Below are 23,312 nucleotides of genomic sequence, written 5' to 3'. Positions count from 1 at the left end.
ATATATATATATATATATATTTTAACTAAAATTTATATGTATATATTTGTTTTAAAAAAATAGAAATTATCATATGTGAAACGAAAAAAGATTTAATTTTTTACTCAAGTTATATATAAATAAAGATTAAAACTTCATTTATACTTTACATAGGAATCGTTCATTATGCAATTTAAGATTTGTGCATGGAATGAACGACTACAGTAGTCCAAATATGTTTGTAGTGTTGGACATAGAAATATATTCTGATTTACTCTAAGTGTATAAAGGTATTTTATACGTAATTGTATTTTATAACAAATTTTCATTATACACTCAAAGATAATTATATATGTGTAAATACTCGTATATTATACATCTATCTACAACACACAAAACTTTTGTTTTAGTTGACATGTTTTATATACTATGCTTGCAGTTCTTGTAGTTTTTTACACGAAGGTGTTTCGAGATGTTTTGCTTTTATGAACAGATCTTGATCTCCAAAATTACGGGCTTTCCACATTATATTCTCCCCTATTAGATTATAGAAAATGAATTAGATTATAGAAAATAAATTTGAAACATTTTCAGAATATTTACAAGGAATTTATGTTAATTGGCATCATAATAATATTAATGAAAAATATAATAAATATATTGAAGGAGATAAATGAAGTAAATATATACATACTGTAATTCTTCTCTCTGGTACAGGCTTGCCTTAAATTATTCAGAAAATCTTCTTCAATTGAAATTTCTAGCCTACGTAAGCTACCTTGATATTCACTATGAAAGTTCTCCTTAACATAATATGGCACTTTCAAAACCTGAGTTGCTCTGGCCACAGAATATTTCCTATAAGTAAGGAAAAAATCATTACATAAATTTAGCCTATGAAAATCTACATTTGCATTAATTATTCGTTGGCATACTTACGAACTTGCATGCAGACTATATACTGGATCAGATATGAAAAAGCTGCTCATCATAGTTAACAATATTAGTAACAGAACTGGCAACATCTGAAGAAATGTAGTATATCCGTTTGCTTGCTGAAAAATGTTACATCATGAAAAAAAAGAAAGTACTTTGAAATTAAGCTAACAAAGTAAATTTCTTTGTGCTCTACCTGAGAATGAGCATGTTGCGCTTGCGCTTCTGTCTGCCGCGTCCACCTTCCACCTGACCGACGCATATAAAATTCTTGTTGTGGAAAACCAACACCGAAAAACATGTTGAATAATTCTTCAGCTGTGATATCAGCTAAAAAAGATAGATTATGTTTTAATGTATAAACTTATATAAATGAATACCCGTACGTGTGAACTGCTGTTTTTCAATAATGTCGTATCTACTTCTATAGTGATCCACTTCATTCTCTGAATCTTTGCCATAAAATATTCCAGTTTCGCTTGGTCGTTCGATTTCTTCGCTGAATCTCGATATCATTATGTGTTCTTTTGCTAATGCAATGTAAACTATGGAACGCTTACGACTTATCTACTAGTAAGATTGCAGAAATTTGACAAAAGTCACGGAAATGTTTTTCTTTATATTTTTACACCATAATCTATATATCCTCACTATGGAATATGGATGCATTTGGTACTATAATCGCTCATTGAGCTTTTGTACCTGTATGGTCTATACTTTTGGAACAGAATATGCCAATTAGAGCTCACTGAGCGCTCAGTAAAACCTTATATAGTACTACCTATTGCTTTTAAATTAAAGTCCTCTTTCTAAAGATTCCTCCCTCTCTAATTTATTACAATGTTACAGCTACTTAAAATTTTGTCTGTATCTCAAACGACCCACAGTTCACATGCAGGAATATGCCTTTTCTCTTAATATTCTTTTACCTTCAAATCCACGAGTATAATTGTAATGTGTATGGCCTTGGCGACTGTGTGTACTCTGCATTCGTTCTTCCTCGGGACCGTATGTGTCGTATTGTTTCCGTTTTTCTGTATCGGTAAGAATAGCAACAGCATTGCCAATAGCTGTAAAAAGATCAATTTTTTATATGTAAATATATTCGCAACTCTAATTTCTCAATTTTTAAAATATATAAAAATTTGACGTACCTTTAAAAGCTTCGGCAGCACCTGGTGCTTTATTTTTATCAGGATGTAATTGAAGCGCTAATTTCTTGTAAGCTTTCTTGATGTCACTATCTGTAGCATCTTTGTTAACTCCTAAAATCTCATAATAATCCTTGCATTTTTTTATCCTACAAAATTAAAAAATTCACATAAATAATTTGTACAAAATAATTAAAATAATTAACAGATAATAACACATAATAATTAAATAAGTAAGCTATAAATCGAATGTGAAGAAATAAATATTGCTCATTTACTATATAGCATAACTAAATTAAAATTTTTTACTTGATTACAAAAAAATAATTATAATATTAAAAAAATGTAATTTAAAAGAACACATTTTTATCCATTTACAATTATTATTACAGCATAATTACACTAAAAGATTTATATTAAAAAATTTTAATAATTTAGTTCTTGCAAATTCATTTTTTAAGAAAACTTTTTTTTAATGTATCATTGTTATAGCAAATAAAAAATATACTTCACAAATATTATAATATACTGTATTATTTTTGAGTAATTAAAACAGTGATCTCTATAATATACTGCAGCAAGCTATCGAGGGAATATTCCAATTCCTAGACAATGACATTTTAATACAAAGAAGGTATTGTTTTCTTATTCAGAAATTCACTGATTGACTAATGTTATTTTACTACCATAAGTAGGAAAATATCAGAACAACTAGTATTTGTCTCCTATTCCTCTATTGGACTTATAGTTTTCTACATTTTAATATACTGAAAAGAGATCTGGTGTATTAAATAGTTCACTAAATTAACGAACTTAAAATATCTACCTTTTTACATGATCTAATTGTTCTTTGGAATACTCAGAATTATTCTGGGAATATGTACTATCTTTAGCTACATTTTGCCGCTTTCTAACGTTAGGTTCAGTCGATTCAGATTTTTGGTTCTGCTTTGCAAGTACCGTCACTTCTGCCAGTAGATCTATAAATATAATTACTCAATTCATGTAACCAATATTATTCTGATAAACAGAAAAAACATGTGCACTCTCGGATAAAATACAAGTTTTATTTTGCCTGAATATATATGGATAATATAAAATCAATAAATTTATGAACAGATTTAGCTCATTATATTCTAAACTCTAAACAATGAAAAACTAAAGAAAGGTCAGATATAGGATAAAAAAATAATTTTATTATATATATATAATATATTATATATATATAACAAAATTATATATATATAATAATAAATATTATTGTACATATTATATATATTTGTATAAATTATATATATAATATATAAAATAAAAATTATGTTTTTACTTTACTAAATCCAACCGTAAGTATAAGATTAATCATATCAAAAAATAAGTAATAAAAAAAATAATAGACAAAATAAAATATATTAATATATACAAGAAACTTTCTCTCTTAGGACAAATCAACATTAACAAACTCAAAAATCCGTGGCACTTTTACATGCTAAGTATGTGGAAAACCGAGATTGTCGCGTTGACAGTGCGTTGAATGGACTGCATCACAAGCTCACCCTCGGCCTTTTTCGTCGGATAGAGCTTCTGAGCTTTGCGGGCAAACTTTTCGGTCTCCTCATACTTCCTTTCCTTCATAAATCGCTCCGCGAGCTCCATACATCGCTCTGCTTCGTCCTTGTTACTATCCATCTTTGCTGTCGCAGCACCGAGGTGTCCTGAGTCACCAGAATTCAAGCGTGCTCGCTTGTGGTCACGGTGACAGAGCAGAATAATAAAATAAATCGCAAGGCGTGAACCTTCAGACTTGACACTCCATCATCATAATTTCATTACGTCATGAGCATCGTCACAACTGAGCTGAGTGGTTAATGCAGACGAGATGAGATACGGGATGAGGACAGTCGCCATTAATCCATATTGCTATACAATCCCTTATAACGTGAACGAGACAGCTATACGTACGTCGAGAAAGAATCTTGAAGCGATTCGTAGAATGATTAATTTCTAGAAATTCAGATGTTCCGCAAGCAGTCGACTTTTGGAACTCATCCGAATCAGAAACGTAATTGTCGTACTTGTCACTCTTGTCAGTACTTGTTGAACGCGGATTGGCTATCGAGCGAGGTATCTTCGATAGCCACGGGTCTGTTCGTTTTATCTGCACCTTCTGCGCTCGGATGTACTCGAATAACTCTCGACTGTGATTGGTGCATCCATTTAGAAGAGAATCCATATCGAACGCCCTTCTAGAAAATATTTTAACCGCGTGTACGCCACGTTCATTTCATTCCTTCATTCTCAACAAGATCAATAAGCACGATGGTGAGTTTTACGTATATTCTTGATATCTATTTATTTTCTTGCAATCCCATCTCCTTGCAATAAAAAACATTTAAAAATTATATCTGTAGACTCTGAATTTGTCTCGTATCTGTTTCAGTCGGCTCACAAGACATTTATTATCAAGCGAAAGCTTGCGAAAAAGTTGAAGCAAAATAGACCGATTCCCCAATGGGTGAGAATGCGGACCGGTAATACTATCCGGTAAGTTCAAATCTGATAAGTGAACATGTTTCAAATTTTTACGAGAAAAAAAAATGTTTACTGGATATTTATTTAAGATGCACATGGATACATTGCTTCAATTTCATGCATTGATCATAAACGTTGTCTTCTCCTTGCATACAATTGCACAACTATAGTATCTGTATTTGCTATAGTATCTGTATTAAAACAAAATTAGAATTATAATTTTGAATTGCGAAAGAAAAAATTAAAAAACGGCAATCTGAATAAGAATTCATAAAAATCTCAGATTTTTTTGGTTTAAAGGTCTTGTAAACTTTATGTAGGTTATTAATTATTGTTATATAGGTTGTTTTAAGAATTTAAATTATCACTATTGTAATTTTTTTTACCAAATGGATATGTGTATAATACATGAGATTATTTTGTAATATTAAAAATAAAAATATTTCATAGTCTTAATCATTACTTTTGGCACGTATCTGTGAAGCCTGTATTTGGGGAGGTGTTATTAGTGCTATTTATATCATTATCTTCATTGTCCATTAAATGTGAAACAAGGATATGACAAATAGCAAGTTTCCTTAGAATGCAACCCTAAAATATTTTAATATTACAAAACACATTGTGATACTTCAGCTATATTAGAGTTTAATCATAACAAAATAGAGAACAGACAATAACAAATTATCTACCAGGATACACCAAAATATATGATTTTTGGCATTTTAATCATGTTTTCTGATATATTCGATTTTTAATAGGTTAAAACTTGTATTCCTTATCTCTTTCATTATATCTGATTTCTCATAAGTTTGAGGTCTGTTCTGTTTTCATATCGGAGAGAAAAATAGAAAAGATGAACTACATGAAATTCAGCTGATAATAGAACTATGGTATATATAAGCTGTAATCATTAATTTATGTTGGAATAAAATTTAATATTAAAATTTCAATACTTTTATTTGTAATGACTTGCTGATTACATTACAAACGAAAGCATTGCAATCTTAATATTGAACATCGATTCTGACATAAATTAACAATCAGCCCGCATAAACCAGATTTTACTATATTGCTATCAGATCTTAATCTTATTCAATGATTAATTTATGCATTTAGATTTAATAGATAAGAACTAAAAGATTCTACAATAGCTGCAAAGTTGTTTTTTCTGCTGAACATAGCTATTGTTACAGTAACTATTATCTAAATACTAAAGATCTATGTATTAAAGCTATAATTTTTTATGTATTTGTTTTTAGGTATAATGCAAAGAGGCGCCACTGGAGAAGAACTAAACTGAAGTTGTAAATAACGCATATTTGCAGATGATAAATAAAGATATCTTCTGCATAAAGAATAAAATCTGTCATTTCCTTCTGTGTATGGCTATACAATATTAATACACAACTTCACATTATTGTCTTATCAATGTATGATTTAAAATAAAACATTAACATATTGTAAAATTATACATTTTCTTTTCTAAAAAAAGTTTTACACAAATTGAGTTATTTATTGTCACTAGATAGGAATCGTAATTATCAAATAATCTTTTGAAATTGTAATATTTTCGTTATATTAAGTTAATAATTTTATCGTCATTTAATTATAATTTGAAGTTATATAGAAGTGATAACATATATAGCAAATTTGTACATTTACAAATTATATACAGTATTCATCAATGCATTAAGTATTTAGCATTGTGTGGCAAAACTGATTTGATTAAGTATGAAACCTTTTCTTGACAATAATAAAATTTTATTTTCATTTTAATAATTAAATTTAAATTAAATGAAGAAAGATCTGTTTATGTACCTTTGATATATGTGATTGGTAAATGGTTCTTATATTTATATATTTACAGTATTACAATCATATTATAAAGAATTCGGTATTTTGCGATTATGCAGATTTTTCATCCAATCATTCAACAAGTCCTCGCCAGTTTTAGGATATGGCAGATAATAGTGCTTAGGTGGTGGTCCTTCTTCCAAGCGTACAAAATAATGGCAATATCGATAGTGTATAGTTCCCACGCGTTTTCTAGCGTGTCGCCGTAAACCCTTTATTACTATACCTTTGGTAGCAAATGATTCCGCTGCATAAGAAATATTTCCTTGATATTAATCGAATTGCTTAAAAGACTTAGGAAATATAATATATGAGAATACTTAAAACACAAGTATCAGGTATTGATTTATATACTCACCGACCCACAAATTACTTTTAAATTCAACGTTGTGTTCCTCTACAGCCAAACGCTGAGCTTCCAATATAACTTCCTTTGCAATCTCAGCACCTTTCTTATACATAAAACTCAATTGTTTTACAGCTTCGTCCACGGACATTCCTCGTACAAAGCCCGCGATGTACCACATTTTTTTCGGACTGTATTTTATATTTGCTTTCATATGACATACATACTAAAAAACAATGTGCAAGAGAAATGATCAATAACTCAATAACTAATATTTAATATACATACACAATGTAACTTACAGCAGGTCTTCTTTCTTCACCTGGTTGTTGAGGTGGAAACACAGTATTATTATAGTCTAAAAACTTCGTACAACCTTCTTTATAATTTCCAAAATTATTTTTACATAAGATTGAAGAAACATGTACACTGCATGTTGGTATTTGTGTAAAATTTGTTGTACTTAATAATAAACTTGTCCTGTTTATAGCAGATTTGCTATATGATGCTAATTGTTTAACACATTGGCGAATACTCTGCATATTCTGTAAATATGAAAATTTGCAATATATTAATTTCTATAAAAAAAACAAATTATAATTGAATGATAAAAATATTATAGTGTATTTTGCTTAATATACTTTGAAAATATAACAAATTTTAATTGAAACTTTTTTAATAAATAAAAATTATATCTAATAATAATAAATAATTTGAGTTTTATGAAACGAGACAACGAATTTCTACAGAGATGTGTATAACATAACCTATAATAATGTTTATTAACACGTTGACTACCAACTACGAGATAACTCGTAGATTGCGTTCTTTTCTAGGACGCCAACTACGAGTTATCTCGTACTAATATAATGTGATTAAATCAAATTGTCATTTTAGGCCAGATTTCTGAAAATTGCCGTGGCAGTCAACGTGTTAAGAACAATAGATACGTACTTACTGTGGACAAATATTCTTGCAAGAAATTTTTAATTTGCAAACGTATTTAGTGTATATTAATTTCGTATTTAATTACGCTTTACTTTGTAATAATACGTTTTAATACGCACATAAGAAACTTGTAACCATTCTCCACATCGTTTAACATTAACCTCGACACAATCGACGAGTCGACGATTTTATTTAAATGGACCTAAAGATGGGAAGCAACGCTTTTGTTATGCGTTATATATTTTCTGTATTTAAAAAATGAAATAGGCATTAAAATAGAACTAAAGAATTTAATTTTCATATAACATTAGTAGATAAAAATTTAATAATTATATAATTATATTAAATTTATAGATAAGAATTTTTTTTAATTAAATTTCTTAGTTTAATGCATATTTTATTTTAAAGCACAGAAATTATATGTGATAAAATAGAGAGAGAATGAAAAAATGATAAAACGAAGTACAAAAAATTTTACTATACAAACAAATCTTAGTATAACTTTGATCAAATTTGTAGTTAAATTTTTAATTAAACATTGGCAATTAATTTATCAAATTATATATTGTTTTCTTAACATAAATAAAATTATTAATTTTTCACTGTTTAACATAGGGAAGATTAGATCAGGAACAATGAATTGTATAATTAAATTTTAAGTGATTCCATCAGTTGAATAAAAATCATTTATTAGTTAACTGGAGTTTGGTTGGAATCAGTTTAAACTCAATATGTGCAAAAATTAATTTGATATATTATTGACATTATGTAAACATAACACTTTTTTAAAATGATAAATTGATTTTTATTAAAACTATCATAAAAATTTTATTCTCATTATAATACAATATAATAAAATGTACAAAAATAATTATTTGAAATATAAATGTTTATATTATATGAGCTTTGTTTGTAATTTACAACTTCTCCGTTAATTCAGGAACAGCTTTAAATAAATCTGCGACTAATCCATAATCTGCTACTTGAAAAATGGGAGCTTCTGGGTCCTTATTAATAGCTACAATTGTCTTGGAATCCTTCATTCCGGCAAGATGCTGAATTGCTCCTGAAATTCCAACTGCTATGTACAGATTCTGAAATTACAATCACAAGTTATTGGTGTTCAAGACAAGATCGAAATAAAAGTTATTCCAATGTTGGCAATTAGTTTTTTACTTACAGGTGCAACAATTTTCCCAGTTTGCCCTATTTGCATATCATTTGGCACAAAACCAGCATCGACCGCGGCACGGGATGCTCCAACTGCTGCATTGAGCTTGTCTGCCAATGTATACAGCAATTGGAAGTTTTCTCCGGACTTCAATCCACGTCCACCAGAAATCACAACTTTGGCAGATGTCAATTCTGGTCTGTCGGATTTGCTAAGTTCTTGTTTGATGTATTCCACTTGATTTAAAGTATCACCAGTAGGGATATTTTCACACTTAGCATCTCCACCTTCTAAAGGTAACAACTCGAAAGAGGTACTTCTTACGGAAACTACCTTCACATTATCCTTAGACTTAAGAGTCTGAATGGCATTACCAGCATATATAGTACGTACAAAGGTATCTGAAGCTTTTATGTCAATAATATCACTTATTGGTGATACATCTAACTTGGCTGCAACCTTTAATTAAACAGATTTATATAAATTAACATAAAATTGACAATGTTGATATAATTTCTTAGAGGAATAAATTGTAAACTAACTCGGGGAAGCAATGCCTTGCCAAATGCACTTGCACCGGCTAGTATATGCGTGAATTTGTGTTCGTTGCACAGCTTAAGTATAAGCGGCGTCAATGATTCTGCAGTGAATCCCTTAAATGCATCGCTGTCTGCGAGAAAGACTTTAGACACGCCTTTGGCTTTGCATGCATTTTGCACAACTGCTTCACATTTCGTGCCAGCCACTAGTATAGTGATATCGCCACCAATCTTCTTGGCAGCTGTCAATGTATTGCAGGTGAGTGGCAATATATTTTCATTGTTATGCTCCGCAATGACCAAAGTAGATTCATAACGCGCTAATGAGGCAAACTGAAAATAAGTAAAATTTTTTTGTGAGACATTTCAATGAAATTTCAAAGACAATTAGAATACAACTACAAATCTATGTTTGATAGCAAATTCGGACATATGAATTGCACTAGATTAGTGTGTACTGTAAATACAAAATTAACAAAATAAAAGAAAAAACGTATATTTTAAATGATTAAATACCAATAATAATTGTCACATAATTTAACAGAATATGCACATATTATTTGTCAAAGTTGAGCATATTATGTCATAACGTATTTAGATACTTTATATAAAACAACCTTCAATGTGTGTACTAAAAATTCAATGAACTGCGACGAGTGACTATATTTATCATAAAATACAATTATTTGGTGTAATTAACAATTATAAACAATGACTTGTTTCTCTCTGGTGCTTTTCACAAAAATAGGAAATGTTTATGGTAACGAAATTTAAAGTCAAAGTCGATGGAACGTAACGCGATTATATACGAATCATACAAATAGAATCAACAAATGAAAGACGAAAATCGAGAGGAATTCGAGAAGAACATATGCTCACTTTGCTAGCAGCTCGTAACGTTTTGACGCAAGTAGAAAACATTCTTGCAGAACTTCGGGTTCTTATCTCTCGTCTTTAATATTTAACTATAAAAAATAGCGCTCCCGAATCAGTGACGATAAAGTCCAAAGTCCTGCCAGTTATAGCATCAATTGGTAAGGGCATCAATCACAACACACACTAGTCGTACGTGGTAATTATTATATATTAAAAATTAAAGAAACCACACATTATATGTATCTCAAAAGATTGCGTTTACCTTATTTAATATCTACAGATTTACAAATTTATTAATATATAATGTTAATATAAATTTTAATTTTCTTCGTGAATACGCGTATACATTTAAGCTTTATGCAAACAGAACTTGCATAACTCAGTATGTGTATAGAAAAACCTATTTGACAAAATTATGTGTTGAAATTAAAGTTATATTGCTTAGAATTGCTAAGCTTTAGGCCTGTACTTTTTACTGGACTGGTGCACAGAGTGCAATAAGTTGAAGTGAAACAGATATACGTTTGTTTCATTTCAACTTATTACACTGTATGTACCAGTTCAGACAGTGCAGGCAAAAAGAACAGGCCTTTTGTTGAATAAATGATTTACTTTTTCTATTGTATACGCAATATATACATTAATCATATATGTGAGTCCGTGTGAACAAAACTGAATGTATAACATAATTTATTTAATTCGAGTAAATTCATTATCTATAGCTAAATTTTTTGTATCTTTTATTTTCTTTCCTTTTTTTCAATATTTTTTAAAGTGCAGAAGGTACATGTCGTAACAACTACATGCAACTACAGGATTAAATATTTATGCGACTTGTCCAAGAGTTTCCATTCTATATATGTTCTATGCATTGCACATTCTGATGCTACATCTGCATGTAGACATAGGTTATAATTTTACCGCCGAGATTTGTCTGCAAAACGCATTTGTCATAAGTACTTGTAAATTGGCGTATAAAATACTAAATATACGATCATAGTAATCTCTCGCAAATTATCATGGTAAGTAACGTAAAGGTTTTCACGAGACGTTTAAAATCCGGCATTCCATGGATCCGAATAACACCTGGATTTATATTAGGTTCAACTATAGACGTGTTTTTAATTTTAGCTGTTTTATTCCTTCTTCAAATCCTTAATCGGAAAGGATGTAGTGGTCGAATTGAAGAATGACCTCAGGTAAGATGTCACATGATTATGTTTTGAATAACATTGACATTATAATAATACAATGTGATATTTTGTTTTAGTATCTGTGGCACATTATATTCTGTCGATCAGTATCTAAACATAAAATTGGCTGATATTAGCGTAACAGATTCGGAGAAGTATCCTCACATGGTATGTTAATTGCTATTAACATTATTATACAAAAGATTTTGCATTAATTGTTTAGAAAAAGTAACGTTAATTAAATTGGCTGAAACTGAATTTTTTTGGTTATTCACTGTGAGCATTTAAAATCTATATTTCACATTATGTATGTGTGTGTGTATATCTATACTATAGATTTTTAATACTGGCGATAAATAAAGGAACGTATTTTTTTTTACAGTTTGAGACTATCTAATTAAAAGCCTCTATAAAGCACAATTATGATAAAAAAATAAACATCTTTTTCATTGAACATTTCATAAGCTATAAATATTATAGTTTGTTGATTTAACTCAAACCACTTTTTTCATATAAGGAGAGATAAATTGAATCATTAATGACAGATGTAATATAATTATTAAAATTAATGTATAATTAAATATAATTAACAAATTGTATATTAAATTGCAGTTGTCTGTAAAAAATTGCTTTATCCGTGGATCTGTGGTGCGATACGTACAACTTCCAGTAGATGAGGTAGACATCCATCTCTTAACTGAAGCAGCACGGAGAGAAGCAATGAATGCTCAAGCAAGATAGTTTACAATTTCATTAAATGTATTGCTTACTTTAAGAATCAATTTCTTCTCTTTGATTACTATACATATATATATTTCGTATTTAGTATAAAAATAATATGTGGAATTGTTTTGCATTATTCATAATTTTTTTTAAATATATGTAATAATATAACATTCTTCAGTATATTTTTATTCAATTGTTTTAATATAGATATTTGTAACAAAATAGTCTTTATATTTTTTGTGAATACTTTATTATCCTTAAGACAGAAACACAAGAAACATAGCAGTAAGATATAAAGCAGTGAGTAAGACAGGGAGCACAGACTCTTGCATAATGCATTACATGTACCTAAAGCATAAGAAAATTTACCAATTAAAGCTCTTCATTTCGTTCCTTTCCATGAAATAAAGAATTCTAATTGATTGTATTTCTTATGCCTTATGTATTACGCAAGAAGTCTGTGCCCCCGCTTAAATCAGCTAACTACTTTTTTTTTATTGTAATTAGCCGATTTTGTTGCTTACTATTTAAATCTTATTTATGATTTTTTATGTGTTTCCTAGCTTTATTTTCTATTAAATTTATGTTATAGAAATAATTTATTTAACATTCATGTATTTGTTCATTTATATGTATATTTGTACATGTTATGCATTATGGGAATGAGTAATATAATTACGTTATATGCTTATTTCCAATCTGCTAATGTCTTATCGTACCAGATAAATTTTCCTTTTATCTCTGTATTCTTTGGCAACAATGCACAATAAACAGGACCTATAGCCCCTTGATCTGGTGTCAAGATTCCCTTATGTAAAGTCATGTCAGTATCTACGTAACCAGGGTGTACTGCATTCACCACAATGTCTTCTCGGGGATCCACATTAAACATAGATTGGTGAATACCAGCTAAAGCGCTAACACCGATTTTACTCGCCACATAGGCTGAATTTGACCAACCGACTTGTAAATGCGTACCAGATTTTGCAGCACTAGAAACAAATCAACATATAAGAATATAAATCTCAAAAAAATCTTTCCAAATTAACATGATCAATGCAATATTATTTTTTAAAAAATACCAAGTCTTACTTGACAAATTCATGCATGATTTTGTCCAATTCTGTTTCAGTTAAATTTGGATTAGCTAATTTCTTTTTCAATGTGCCACCAGTAATTTGTGATAGACATCCAAGACCGCTCGAAACATGAACTACCCGGGCGTGCGGTCGAAGCACTGGATAGAGAGCGGTACACACTCTACGTAAACTGAAGTAGTTTATTCGTATCGTTTCTTCTGCTTGGAACCCAAAAGGCTCCGCAGCATCATTCTGTAATAAGTAAATTTCAATATATGTACTCGATATTTTTACAAAATCATTCATCATTCAGTTTATATCAAAGTATGAATAGGGAAGCAATATATCATATTTTTTCTCTATTTAAAAAGTTATTCTTTAATAAAAATAATCGCATTTTGAAAAAAAATAATTAAAAATATATGTGTGAGTGTCATTATATATTGTATTTATTGTATCAATAATATCTTTAATTATTAACTAATTACTATAGTAATATTTCTTTACTTGAAACATTATAGCAGCATTGTTAACCAATACATCAAGGCCACCATACGTATTTTGCAAATAATCTCGAAATGTATTAACACTGTTGTCATCATTGACGTCCAGTTGGTGAAATTTCGGATTTAAACCTTGCTTTTTCAATTCACTGACAGCATTCAAACCACGAGTGGTATCGCGAGCTGTCAAGTAAACGTTTCCATTGTATTGTTGGCAGAGAGCTTTAACAGTGGCAAAGCCAATACCCTTGTTTCCACCAGTTACCTGAACAACAGTATTATTATTTATTAAGATTTTTAAATCTATGCCTTGCATTATTGTACTTCTATTAAAACAAACACGTTCTGTGCCAGGTCAGTTTTTTTCAAGTGATTTAATTATCACATTTCATGAATCAATAGTAATTCATAGTATTTTTATTTGTGTTATTTTTGTTACTTAAAAATAACATATTTTTCATAAGTTAAAAAATTAGGAAAATTATACAGAATAAGCCTAATATATAATATTAAAAATTACTTTATAATTATTTTCTTTTTATAATCAAAATATTAAGCTGCCTGAATTAACAGTTTATTCTGAGTTACTAGAAAGAAAAAAAGGAAAAATAAAGAAAATAGATCCGTGATAAAAAATGATAATTTGTCTCAAGTGAAAGATCAATATTCAGTGCCTATTGAAAGCGACAATAAACGGAAAGGTAAAAGAGAATGACTTTTTGTTATAGAGAGGCGCGATATGGCGTTATAATAAAAATAATTTTTTTTATAAAATGTATAATTATACATGCCCATCGTGTCATTTCTAATTTTATCGATACGTATATCGATCACGTTTAAGAACCAATTGTGCGATTTTGATGCCTGATATAATTATTTATATCTTAATCTTTTACGTAGGTCGAGATGCCGGGACCCGAACCGAGGACCTCGTATAGTTGGTAACACAAAGCCACCGCCTTGTCGCGGAGCCACGGTATTGGTTGTCCCGGCATCGCGTCGAGCGTCCAACATTTTTTCTCGGCCCAGCGTTTACAGTTGTTTCCGTATAATGAATAATAGTGAAATGATGTCTCGTGAAGGTGAGAGAAAAATTTTTGTTGTATGGGCAATTGTGTCAAAGTGAAAATGTTTCATAATATAATCTCAATTTTTTTTATGCAGGTTATGTAAATTTTTCTAATCAGTTAATAGATCTGATCAGAGATATTAAAGACTTTATGACTGAAAAATCACAAACATTATTACCTCCTAATGATTCGAAGGAAATAGCAGAATAAGAGAAAGATTTTTTGCTATAAAGAAATATCACGCCAAGTAAAAATATTACTTCATTATAGAATGTTGATTTTTCATACAGATAATTTGGAATTGAGCAGAGTATTAATAAGCCTTATTGAATCAATCGTATTAGAAGGAAATAAGACATTACAGAACCCTGAAGATACTGCAGTATCGTCAAGTCTGAATAATAAATTATACAAGTTCCAATTGTTTACTTATCGATGGGTCCTTAAAATACACCTTCAGAATGACTACATAAAACCTTTCGAGAGAAATCTTCAGTCTCTATGGAAAGGTCTGCAGTCTCCATTGCCTATGAAAAATCATGACAATAGACCGACAGGTAAAAGAATGATTTTTTGCCGTAAAAAATGCGATATTGCACCGAAATAAAAATATTATCTTGATGAATTTTAATCTTGATTTTTTATATAGATCAGAAGAATTATCGTGTACCACGTAATGTAGATGAGATGACTTACAACAATTCTCCAATTAAAAGTTCTCCAAACCCTCAAGGGTTTGATCTTCTAGAGAACTTGAATTTCGGTCAATTAAGGTTTAGACTGGCAGTACATCGCTGGATTTCTAGTTTAATAATTCACAGAACCCTTGGCAAAACTGCTTTCGGTAGGATGATGCCGATTCTACGAAACTGTAAACCTGTGTTTCCCAGAAAAGAGGCTATAAACGAGATTGAAAAAGGTAACAGAAAAATTTTTGTCGCACAACATTGTGCCATAATGTTCCATAAAAAATGAAAATATTATTTCACCAAAATCTCAATCTTTTTTTATAGAAATTGAGAAACTGAGTGACCAAGTAATGACTTCGTATGATATTAGTGCATCACAGCACATTTTCGATTTAGCCGAATTAATTGGACACATACCGATATACCACAGTATAACCATACCCAGGAGCGACACTAGCCGGTTTGACCTTGACCAAAACTAAACCTTGACAAAAGTATATACGAATCATACAAATAGAATCAACAAATGAAAGACGAAAATCGAGAGGAATTCGAGAAGAACATATGCTCACTTTGCTAGCAGCTCGTAACGTTTTGACGCAAGTAGAAAACATCCTTGCAGAACTTCGGGCTCTTATCTCTCGTCTTTAATATTTAACTATAAAAAATAGCGCTCCCGAATTAGTGACGATAAAGTTCATAGTCCTGCCAGTTATAGCATCAATTGGTAAGGGCATCAATCACAACACACACTCGTATATGTGTGTGGTAATTATTATATATTATAAAAATTAAAGAAACCACGCATTATATGTATCTCAAAAAATTGTGTTTGCTTTATTTAATATCTATAGATCTGCAAATATATTAATATATAATGTTAATATAAATTTTGTTTTTCTTCGTGAATACGTCGATTATACATTTAAGTTTTATTCAAACAGACTTGCATAACTCAGTATGTACATATATAAAAAAACTTATTTGACAAAATTATGTGTTGAAATTAAAGTTATATGGCTCAAAATATTAAACTTTGTTGCATAAATGATTTACTTTTTCCATTGTATATGTTATTCAAAAATACGCAATATATACATCAATCATATACGTGAGTCCGTGTGAACAAAACTGAATGTATAACATAATTTATTTGAAACAAATAATATATAGAGAAAGAGGGCAATGAGCCAATAAACTACTTTAAAATTCTATTAAATTAATTTAATGTATTGCGAAGAATATTACTTAAATATGGCGTTTCGTCCCAGCTTCCACTACTGGACTCATCAGTAAGGCATTGTAGTGGAAGCCTACCTTAGACGCCTGGGAGAGTTATTTAATCGCGAATCTATATAAAGAGATATACGCATGTCAAAGCACTTTCGAGAATTTGGGGGTGGGGGTAATACTATAGGTTTTTATTAATACTGGCGAAAAATAAAGGAACGTATCGTTTACAGTTTATGAGACTCTATCTAATCAAAAGTCTCTGTAAAGCACAATTATGATTGAAAAATGAACATCTTTTTCGTCTCATTTAATTAGATCTTTTTATGGAATTATGTACCTCTATTTTACTTTAATAATTGCAAAAAGTAAAATAAAATGCAGCTATAAAGAGAAAATATGTCAATCTTCTCGAAAAGAGGTAATCAACGCTAGAAGTACAAAGATTCTTTACTATTACATCTCGTCATTTTTGTGCAGTTACATACCACAGCAACATGATTCGTCATTTTCTGCAATATTAGTTTCTACTTCTCATCTCGCAATTTCCATCACATCTGTCTGTGCATACTTTATATATAAAATCTTTAAACGATTTTTTAAATCACGTGATATAGAAAAAAATGCCATAGCGAAGGTCTCGTGATTTCAACCAATCAGAAATTGTATGTACTAAAGTCACTAGATTCATAAATCTAGTGACTTTACTCAATATTATTAAAGGTCTGTTCTCAACTACGATTCTGCGATTGTTATTCGATAGTTGTCAAACGCCAGACGCCAGTCAAAAATCGTTTAGGAGAATGTGGAAGAATGCAGTAGAATGCAGTGAACGCACTTGGATGTGTTGTCGATTGACAACTGGAGTATCATCAGCAGTTTAAAAAATTCATGAAAAATTCGTTTGATAAAGCGTGATATTCTTTTTTAAAACCGCAACGATGCATGACGCTTACGAAGAAACGTCTATATTAAATATCACTGTGCAAATTGAGTCTATGGCTGCTTATGGTAAGAGATAAACCTTGGTAGATTGTATATGATGGAATTATATCAGGAGAATTTCTGTGGATAAACCAAGCATTTATTGAATTTTTAATTGTTTTAGATGACAACTTACTAATAGGCACCAGGGAAGGTCATCTTCTTATGTATAATGTTCCATTGGTGTTTGATGACAGTCACAAACTAGAATTGTTACGTCATAGCAAGAATTTTAATAGAAAACGTATCAATCAGATAGATGTTGTACCAGAATATAATTTATTGATTATCCTGACAGGTATACTTGATGTCACGAGTTAATAATTTTTTGGTCTGAGTCTAATTGAGGAAAATTACAGATAACATTGTATGTATTCATGATTTAAATTCACCAAACTTTCAACAAATATGTCAATTACCAAAGACTCGTGGTGCCACTTTGTTTACTCTGGAGATTCAGTCGACTGAAAGCCTAACAGGAGAAAAGAACATCGTGGTGCGTTTATGTGTTGCTGTCAAACGTAAATTACAGTTGTATTATTGGAAGGGAAAGAAGTTTGAAGAATTTAAAGATTTTGAGTTAACAGTACCAGATATACCTCGTCAATTGTCATGGTAATATACACTGAACAATTATTATTAAAGTCTATTATTTACTTATTGTATTGATTATTAAAGTGCTATGACATATGCTCCTATTTTGATCAATTTGTATTAATTATTAAGGTGCGGCGAAACATTAATATTAGGATTTCGTGGATTGTCATATACGATTTTTGACCTAAACGATAAACCTAAGGAACTCTTTCCCACTGGTAAATCTCCAGAACCAAGTATTACGAAATTATCAGATAGTTCTTTTGTGCTGGGCAAAGATTCTCAATCATTTATTATGGATACAAAAGGAGAGTTGGTTCAGCACAATCCAGTAAAATGGTCAGATACACCTAATGCAATAGGTATAGAGAACAGACTATTATTATTATTTCTCTCTTTAATTATAATTAATCCAAATTTTTCTATAACATATTTTAGCATGGGATGATCCTTACTTACTTGGTATCGTGCACGACAGATTGGAAGTGTATACATTAGAAGGATGTTTACATATCCAGACAATAAAGGATCTAAATAAAGCTAGACTTATATATCGATGCAGGCAAGGGAGAGTCTTTGTGGCATCTATTAGTCAAATTTGGTGTGTCAATGCAATTGATGTTACCTTACAGATTAGGACTTTGCTGGAGCAAAATCAGTTTCAGCTGGCATTAAAATTAACTGTACGTTAATTATACCTAATGTTAATGTAGATTATAATTCATTTTTTATAGCAACATTATTCATATGTATTTTAGAATTTATCAGACATAACAAATGAAGAGAAAGCCAAACAGACATATAAAATACAAACATTGTATGCGCATCATCTGTTCTACAATAAGCGGTTCCAAGAGGCAATGGATCTGTTTTTGAAATTGGGAACTGATCCATATGAAGTGATCAGATTGTTTCCAGATTTAGTTTCGCCCTCGACCAATACTCATGAACTGAGCGAACCAACATCTAGTTTGCCGAAGTTACAAGATCATGATTTAGAAAAGGGCTTACGTGCATTGATAGTTTTTCTAACAGAAGTTAGGCATAAGCTAATGGCGAAGGATAAAGAACTTAGTAAGGAGAAAAATGGAGTAAATGGAGAAAAGAATTTAACCGCTGTAGCTACGGAGCAGCTTCTAAAGATTATAGATACGACTCTTTTAAAATGTTATTTACAGGTAAAAGAGAAGGAGGATAATAAAAATCTATACATGGAAGAAGTTTCTTGCTGTTTACATGGAATAAACATTGAACGGAATTTGTTTTAGACCACTGATGCCTTGGTAGCTCCTTTACTTAGACTGAATCACTGTCATTTGGCAGAAGCCGAGAAAACTTTATTGATGCATCAGAAATATCCGGAGCTCATTATATTGTATCAAACCAAAGGGCAACACAAGAAGGCATTGGAGCTACTGGAGAAACACGCAAAGGAAAACGATTCTAGTCTGAAAGGCACTGAGAGAACTATACAGTATTTGCAACATCTCGGCAAGGATCATATGGATTTAATACTAAAGTTTGCCGGATGGGTTTTAACCGAAGATCCTGAGCAAGGTCTTAGGATATTTATGGAAGATATACAGGTATTTCCTTGTTTGAAATTAAATTTCACATTTAATATTTTCCTTATTTATGCATTTTTTGCTGCATTTTTTACAGGAAGTTGAACATTTACCTAGACCAAAGATATTGGATTACCTTCTGCGTTTTCACAAAGACTTAGTGATACAATACTTGGAACATGTAGTACATGTTTGGGAAGACACCAATCCATTATTCCATAATGTTTTGATACATCAATACAAAGAAAAGTGTCTAGCTTCCATGAATGCTAATGCAACGCCAGCGGAGAAAGAAATTTCGCAACACATTCGACAGAAATTACAACAATTTCTAGAGAAATCGACGCATTATACACCGGAAACGATATTAGTGCATTTTCCATTTGACAGTTTGTTCGAAGAACGTGCAATCATACTTGGACGACTCGGTCGTCATCAGCAAGCCATATCGATATACGTTAGTCTTTTAAATGATATACCACGCGCAATACAATATTGCCAAAATGTATATATAAGATATCAAAGTAAGTGGATTTTTAAATAATTAATAGATCAATTGAATAAAGATAATATCTAATTATTTGCACATTATTTTAAGATCAAGATCGTACATTGGAGAAACCAAAGCAGACGGATAATGCTGACGAAGTATATGTTTTGCTAATTCAACAGTTATTGAAACCTGACAACGAAGGAGTTTTAATGGCTGGTAAGTATTGACGTTTATATCATTTGCATGTTTGATACAATGTTATGTATACATAACCATTTTTACTCTTTAAGGTTGTAATCCGGAAATTCAAAGAACAGCACAACCAGATTTAGAAATGGCTCTTCGACTGTTAGAGGAGCATGCCTCAAAGATAAATCCTATGAAAGTCCTAGAGGTGCTACCGGATTCCGTTCCTATTGGTAGAATAAAACATTTCCTGGAAGTTAGCTTACAGAATAACTTGAATGCAAGGCGGAGAACGCAGGTTCTCAAAGGACTGCTTTACGCGGAGCATTTACAAGTGCAGGAGCAACGAATGCATTACGAATCGCAGAGTGTCCTCATGACAGAATTTAACATATGTCCAGTTTGTAAAAAACGATTTGGTAACCAAAGGTTCGTATATGTGTCTTATAATTTAAGGTATTTATCGCACATGTGTGTAGATTAGGGCCCGTGTTCTATAATTTTTAACGACAATGTCTGTATCGTTATATTATTGTTGCGTAGTTTTTTTTACCATGTATAAAATATGCACAATGAATAAGGGTCTAGATCTCATAAATTGACACAAACCATTTATAATACTAATCAATTCTGTTTCTTTAGCGCTTTTGCGAGATATCCCAATGGTGATATAGTTCATTATTCTTGTCAAGATCGCAAGGGATAAAGACGGAGTTGCAAGATTATACATAAATTACATAAGTCTTATCGTACATAAATTTAAGATTGTATATATCGTATGTATTTTATATGAATTTCGCATATACGAAATTCAAATATATGTATTGTTAAAATTCAAAAATTATCTGCAATCGTATTAAAAATTATTAGTAAAATTATCTTTCGCAGGAAATTTATTAGGTCGATCACTGCAATATTTTTTTATGGTGTGCTTATTATTACATCCCATAAATAAGAAGTGCAAACGAAAAAAATATTAATCATATAGAATACGAAAGATGTATTTTACCGATCGAAATCTTCGCGGCAATAATCAAAGTGTCGAGCGTAATTTTTTGAAACAAAATTTAAAAAAATGATGAACTAAAAGTCGCGGTCTCGGTTATTTGAATTCCTCCGGGAGCGTCTCGATGCCGAGGCGCGATTGGCCGCATAATGCACGCTCGCGTGACGTTCGAAATCGAAGTTTGCGAAGCTTGAAAACCAGTGGGGCTTTTTCGCGACTGCGGAATTTTTGCTGTGTAAGGACGAATGGCGAACATAGTACCCTTCTACGTAATAACGAGAGAGGAAAAAAAAAGAGTTAAAAGCTCTAAGGAGTGAAGTACGGAGGATGGGGCGTGACTGCGGTCCAGAATACGGATTGATGATGTCATAAGCGATCATGTATTCCTACGCCGGCCGGCGTAAGACAGGTACAGTACAGATGAGAATGCTCGCAATTGTCCAAGGCGCGATCCTACATCGTATCTTTGAGGGTTTCATTTATTTAGTTGAAAATCTCACATTTATGTCAATTTTATTTATACTTTTCATATTTATGTATTTATTTTTATATATTTACATCGCGGGAGAATTGTAATGAAATATTTATGTAATATTTTATAAGATTTACGAAGCGCGCGAGGATTTAAACAGTTTTCTTAAAAATCTAATTTACAAGACTCGATCTTTTTTTTTCTTTTTAAGATGTCATTCCCAAGAGAATATTTTCCAACTTTTTTTAAATGCATTAACGTTGCGTTATCTGCAAAAATATAGACAAATATGTCAAATTCTCAAAATAACAGTGTTGAACTCGAATTCGATATTGAATTTATAAATTAAAACATCAGACTATGATTTTGTAGAATCGAATATTCAAAGATATAAAAAAATATATTTAGAAAGTGTTTTGTTTTTTTTGTTTAAGAAAAAACTTTTGTTTCTTGAAAATAGTATATTATACCGATTTGCTTGTTTCAAAAAAAATGTATACCACATATTTGAAATCAAATTGATGTTTTATTCGATACATACTTCATTTCGCAGCTATCGATCTTTTCTTTCCGATGACCGAGGCGCACCTTAGACAAATTTAATACTATAAGCGTTAAATTGACTGGTAATTAATTACTTATTTATAAGAGCACTAACGACAATGCTTTAATTCTTAAAATAAGTAATCACACAATTTAATATTTTACAATGAGATTTTACTTATACAACATTAAATTAGTTCTAATGTGTTTCTACCGATGTAGATTAATTTTAATCTCGGTTTATTTTTCATCTTTTTCTCAGAACTAGTTGATTAAAATTAAACGCTATATACATAGAAAATATAACAACAGGCACTAAGGGGCGACTCCAGGCGGCTCTTCGACATGTACAGCGCGACACAAGTGACGTCCACACGCAACTGGAGTGTGCGTTTGACATCACGTACTGTACCGATTCCCCGCGCTCGTTTCGGAGTCGGTTGTTTCGGGGGGGTCCGATATTCGGAACGCGGGTAAGAGATTCGAGGTGAAATCGCCGGGCAGACGCGCGCGCGCTTAGGCCTTTTCCAATTTTCCGCGTCGACCGGGGGTCAGCGCGTGCGGCGAAGCGCCACTTTTTGCGCGAAGGGGACTAGCTGCGGCGGCGTAGGTGCGCGCCGCGCGCCGCTCAGTCGGTTGCGCGCCGG

At 31.1% G+C, this 23,312-nt stretch overlaps 9 protein-coding genes across 9 annotated transcripts in view; 4 read left to right on the top strand and 5 right to left on the bottom strand.

The window, feature by feature from the left end:
- LOC108772397 (dnaJ homolog subfamily B member 12-like) overlaps nucleotides 1-164 on the bottom strand; it is a 1,014-nt gene extending 850 nt beyond the window's left edge. Inside the window, exon 1 of the mRNA XM_018537918.1 lies at nucleotides 145-164. Coding sequence (XP_018393420.1) covers nucleotides 145-164 — 20 coding nt within the window. The remainder of the gene's footprint in view (nucleotides 1-144) is intronic.
- A 177-nt stretch (nucleotides 165-341) lies between these two features.
- On the bottom strand, nucleotides 342-4,155 carry LOC108772437 (dnaJ homolog subfamily B member 12). Its single transcript, XM_018537960.1, has 8 exons — nucleotides 3,620-4,155; nucleotides 2,893-3,046; nucleotides 2,070-2,215; nucleotides 1,845-1,985; nucleotides 1,112-1,245; nucleotides 919-1,034; nucleotides 674-837; nucleotides 342-516 (listed from the first exon to the last, which is right to left on the bottom strand). The coding sequence occupies exons 1-8, from the start codon at nucleotides 3,750-3,752 to the stop codon at nucleotides 407-409; spliced, it is 1,098 nt and encodes a 365-aa protein (XP_018393462.1). The 5' UTR covers nucleotides 3,753-4,155; the 3' UTR covers nucleotides 342-406.
- Nucleotides 4,156-4,284: 129 nt separating this feature from the next.
- On the top strand, nucleotides 4,285-6,015 carry RpL39 (ribosomal protein L39). Its single transcript, XM_018537970.1, has 3 exons — nucleotides 4,285-4,385; nucleotides 4,504-4,607; nucleotides 5,855-6,015. Exons 1-3 carry the CDS (start codon nucleotides 4,383-4,385, stop codon nucleotides 5,901-5,903), a joined length of 156 nt encoding a protein of 51 aa, XP_018393472.1. The 5' UTR covers nucleotides 4,285-4,382; the 3' UTR covers nucleotides 5,904-6,015.
- A 403-nt stretch (nucleotides 6,016-6,418) lies between these two features.
- Nucleotides 6,419-7,586, bottom strand: mRpL22 (mitochondrial ribosomal protein L22). Its single transcript, XM_018537978.1, has 4 exons — nucleotides 7,563-7,586; nucleotides 7,098-7,340; nucleotides 6,808-7,021; nucleotides 6,419-6,696 (listed from the first exon to the last, which is right to left on the bottom strand). The coding sequence occupies exons 2-4, from the start codon at nucleotides 7,335-7,337 to the stop codon at nucleotides 6,476-6,478; spliced, it is 675 nt and encodes a 224-aa protein (XP_018393480.1). The 5' UTR covers nucleotides 7,338-7,340; nucleotides 7,563-7,586; the 3' UTR covers nucleotides 6,419-6,475.
- A 1,066-nt stretch (nucleotides 7,587-8,652) lies between these two features.
- On the bottom strand, nucleotides 8,653-10,684 carry wal (electron transfer flavoprotein subunit alpha wal). Its single transcript, XM_018537934.1, has 4 exons — nucleotides 10,333-10,684; nucleotides 9,457-9,786; nucleotides 8,924-9,373; nucleotides 8,653-8,837 (listed from the first exon to the last, which is right to left on the bottom strand). The coding sequence occupies exons 1-4, from the start codon at nucleotides 10,372-10,374 to the stop codon at nucleotides 8,661-8,663; spliced, it is 999 nt and encodes a 332-aa protein (XP_018393436.1). The 5' UTR covers nucleotides 10,375-10,684; the 3' UTR covers nucleotides 8,653-8,660.
- Nucleotides 10,685-11,208: 524 nt separating this feature from the next.
- LOC108772415 (U6 snRNA-associated Sm-like protein LSm2) lies at nucleotides 11,209-12,263 on the top strand. Its single transcript, XM_018537936.1, has 4 exons — nucleotides 11,209-11,351; nucleotides 11,461-11,528; nucleotides 11,600-11,690; nucleotides 12,135-12,263. The coding sequence occupies exons 1-4, from the start codon at nucleotides 11,349-11,351 to the stop codon at nucleotides 12,261-12,263; spliced, it is 291 nt and encodes a 96-aa protein (XP_018393438.1). The 5' UTR covers nucleotides 11,209-11,348.
- A 583-nt stretch (nucleotides 12,264-12,846) lies between these two features.
- LOC108772395 (carbonyl reductase [NADPH] 1) lies at nucleotides 12,847-14,146 on the bottom strand. The gene is made up of 3 exons (XM_018537916.1): nucleotides 13,835-14,146; nucleotides 13,341-13,579; nucleotides 12,847-13,240 (listed from the first exon to the last, which is right to left on the bottom strand). The coding sequence occupies exons 1-3, from the start codon at nucleotides 14,144-14,146 to the stop codon at nucleotides 12,937-12,939; spliced, it is 855 nt and encodes a 284-aa protein (XP_018393418.1). The 3' UTR covers nucleotides 12,847-12,936.
- Nucleotides 14,147-15,143: 997 nt separating this feature from the next.
- On the top strand, nucleotides 15,144-16,405 carry LOC108772414 (uncharacterized). Its single transcript, XM_018537935.1, has 3 exons — nucleotides 15,144-15,457; nucleotides 15,550-15,819; nucleotides 15,914-16,405. Exons 1-3 carry the CDS (start codon nucleotides 15,172-15,174, stop codon nucleotides 16,069-16,071), a joined length of 714 nt encoding a protein of 237 aa, XP_018393437.1. The 5' UTR covers nucleotides 15,144-15,171; the 3' UTR covers nucleotides 16,072-16,405.
- A 1,267-nt stretch (nucleotides 16,406-17,672) lies between these two features.
- On the top strand, nucleotides 17,673-21,365 carry Vps39 (vacuolar protein sorting 39). The gene is made up of 11 exons (XM_018537959.1): nucleotides 17,673-17,830; nucleotides 17,928-18,101; nucleotides 18,163-18,418; nucleotides 18,530-18,762; nucleotides 18,839-19,083; nucleotides 19,159-19,578; nucleotides 19,669-19,986; nucleotides 20,063-20,489; nucleotides 20,564-20,674; nucleotides 20,749-21,073; nucleotides 21,287-21,365. Exons 1-11 carry the CDS (start codon nucleotides 17,761-17,763, stop codon nucleotides 21,348-21,350), a joined length of 2,643 nt encoding a protein of 880 aa, XP_018393461.1. The 5' UTR covers nucleotides 17,673-17,760; the 3' UTR covers nucleotides 21,351-21,365.
- Nucleotides 21,366-23,312: the final 1,947 nt, after the last annotated feature.

Source organism: Cyphomyrmex costatus, unplaced genomic scaffold, assembly GCF_001594065.2.
Source record: "Cyphomyrmex costatus isolate MS0001 unplaced genomic scaffold, Ccosl1.0 scaffold189, whole genome shotgun sequence".
Taxonomy (NCBI): domain Eukaryota; kingdom Metazoa; phylum Arthropoda; class Insecta; order Hymenoptera; family Formicidae; genus Cyphomyrmex; species Cyphomyrmex costatus.
Note: the sequence above shows the minus strand (reverse complement) of the source record. Positions and strands in the feature narration are given on the sequence as shown.

Coding starts and splice junctions, on each gene's coding strand:
- wal (XM_018537934.1), bottom strand. CDS start 10,374: ATGTTTTCTACTTGCGTCAAAACGTTACGAGCTGCTAGCAAA. Junction 9,787..10,332: donor CGTTACGAGCTGCTAGCAAA/GTGAGCATATGT, acceptor ACTTATTTTCAG/TTTGCCTCATTAGCGCGTTA. Junction 9,374..9,456: donor GCAAGGCATTGCTTCCCCGA/GTTAGTTTACAA, acceptor GTTTAATTAAAG/GTTGCAGCCAAGTTAGATGT.
- LOC108772415 (XM_018537936.1), top strand. Junction 11,529..11,599: donor GAATTGAAGAATGACCTCAG/GTAAGATGTCAC, acceptor ATTTTGTTTTAG/TATCTGTGGCACATTATATT. Junction 11,691..12,134: donor CGGAGAAGTATCCTCACATG/GTATGTTAATTG, acceptor ATTAAATTGCAG/TTGTCTGTAAAAAATTGCTT.
- Vps39 (XM_018537959.1), top strand. CDS start 17,761: ATGCATGACGCTTACGAAGAAACGTCTATATTAAATATCACTGTGCAA. Junction 19,084..19,158: donor AGCTGGCATTAAAATTAACT/GTACGTTAATTA, acceptor TATGTATTTTAG/AATTTATCAGACATAACAAA. Junction 20,675..20,748: donor CGAAGGAGTTTTAATGGCTG/GTAAGTATTGAC, acceptor TTACTCTTTAAG/GTTGTAATCCGGAAATTCAA.
- LOC108772395 (XM_018537916.1), bottom strand. CDS start 14,146: ATGCAAGGCATAGATTTAAAAATCTTAATAAATAATAATACTGTTGTT. Junction 13,580..13,834: donor ATGCTGCTATAATGTTTCAA/GTAAAGAAATAT, acceptor TACTTATTACAG/AATGATGCTGCGGAGCCTTT. Junction 13,241..13,340: donor ATCATGCATGAATTTGTCAA/GTAAGACTTGGT, acceptor ATTTGTTTCTAG/TGCTGCAAAATCTGGTACGC.
- LOC108772437 (XM_018537960.1), bottom strand. CDS start 3,752: ATGGATAGTAACAAGGACGAAGCAGAGCGATGTATGGAGCTCGCGGAG. Junction 2,216..2,892: donor CAATTAGATCATGTAAAAAG/GTAGATATTTTA, acceptor TTAATTTTGTAG/GATAAAAAAATGCAAGGATT. Junction 1,246..1,844: donor TTATACTCGTGGATTTGAAG/GTAAAAGAATAT, acceptor TATCTTTTTTAG/CTGATATCACAGCTGAAGAA.
- mRpL22 (XM_018537978.1), bottom strand. CDS start 7,337: ATGCAGAGTATTCGCCAATGTGTTAAACAATTAGCATCATATAGCAAA. Junction 7,022..7,097: donor GTGAAGAAAGAAGACCTGCT/GTAAGTTACATT, acceptor ATTGTTTTTTAG/TATGTATGTCATATGAAAGC. Junction 6,697..6,807: donor TAAAAGTAATTTGTGGGTCG/GTGAGTATATAA, acceptor TTTCTTATGCAG/CGGAATCATTTGCTACCAAA.
- LOC108772414 (XM_018537935.1), top strand. CDS start 15,172: ATGTTGATTTTTCATACAGATAATTTGGAATTGAGCAGAGTATTAATA. Junction 15,458..15,549: donor TCATGACAATAGACCGACAG/GTAAAAGAATGA, acceptor TTTTTTATATAG/ATCAGAAGAATTATCGTGTA. Junction 15,820..15,913: donor TATAAACGAGATTGAAAAAG/GTAACAGAAAAA, acceptor CTTTTTTTATAG/AAATTGAGAAACTGAGTGAC.
- RpL39 (XM_018537970.1), top strand. Junction 4,608..5,854: donor CGGACCGGTAATACTATCCG/GTAAGTTCAAAT, acceptor ATTTGTTTTTAG/GTATAATGCAAAGAGGCGCC.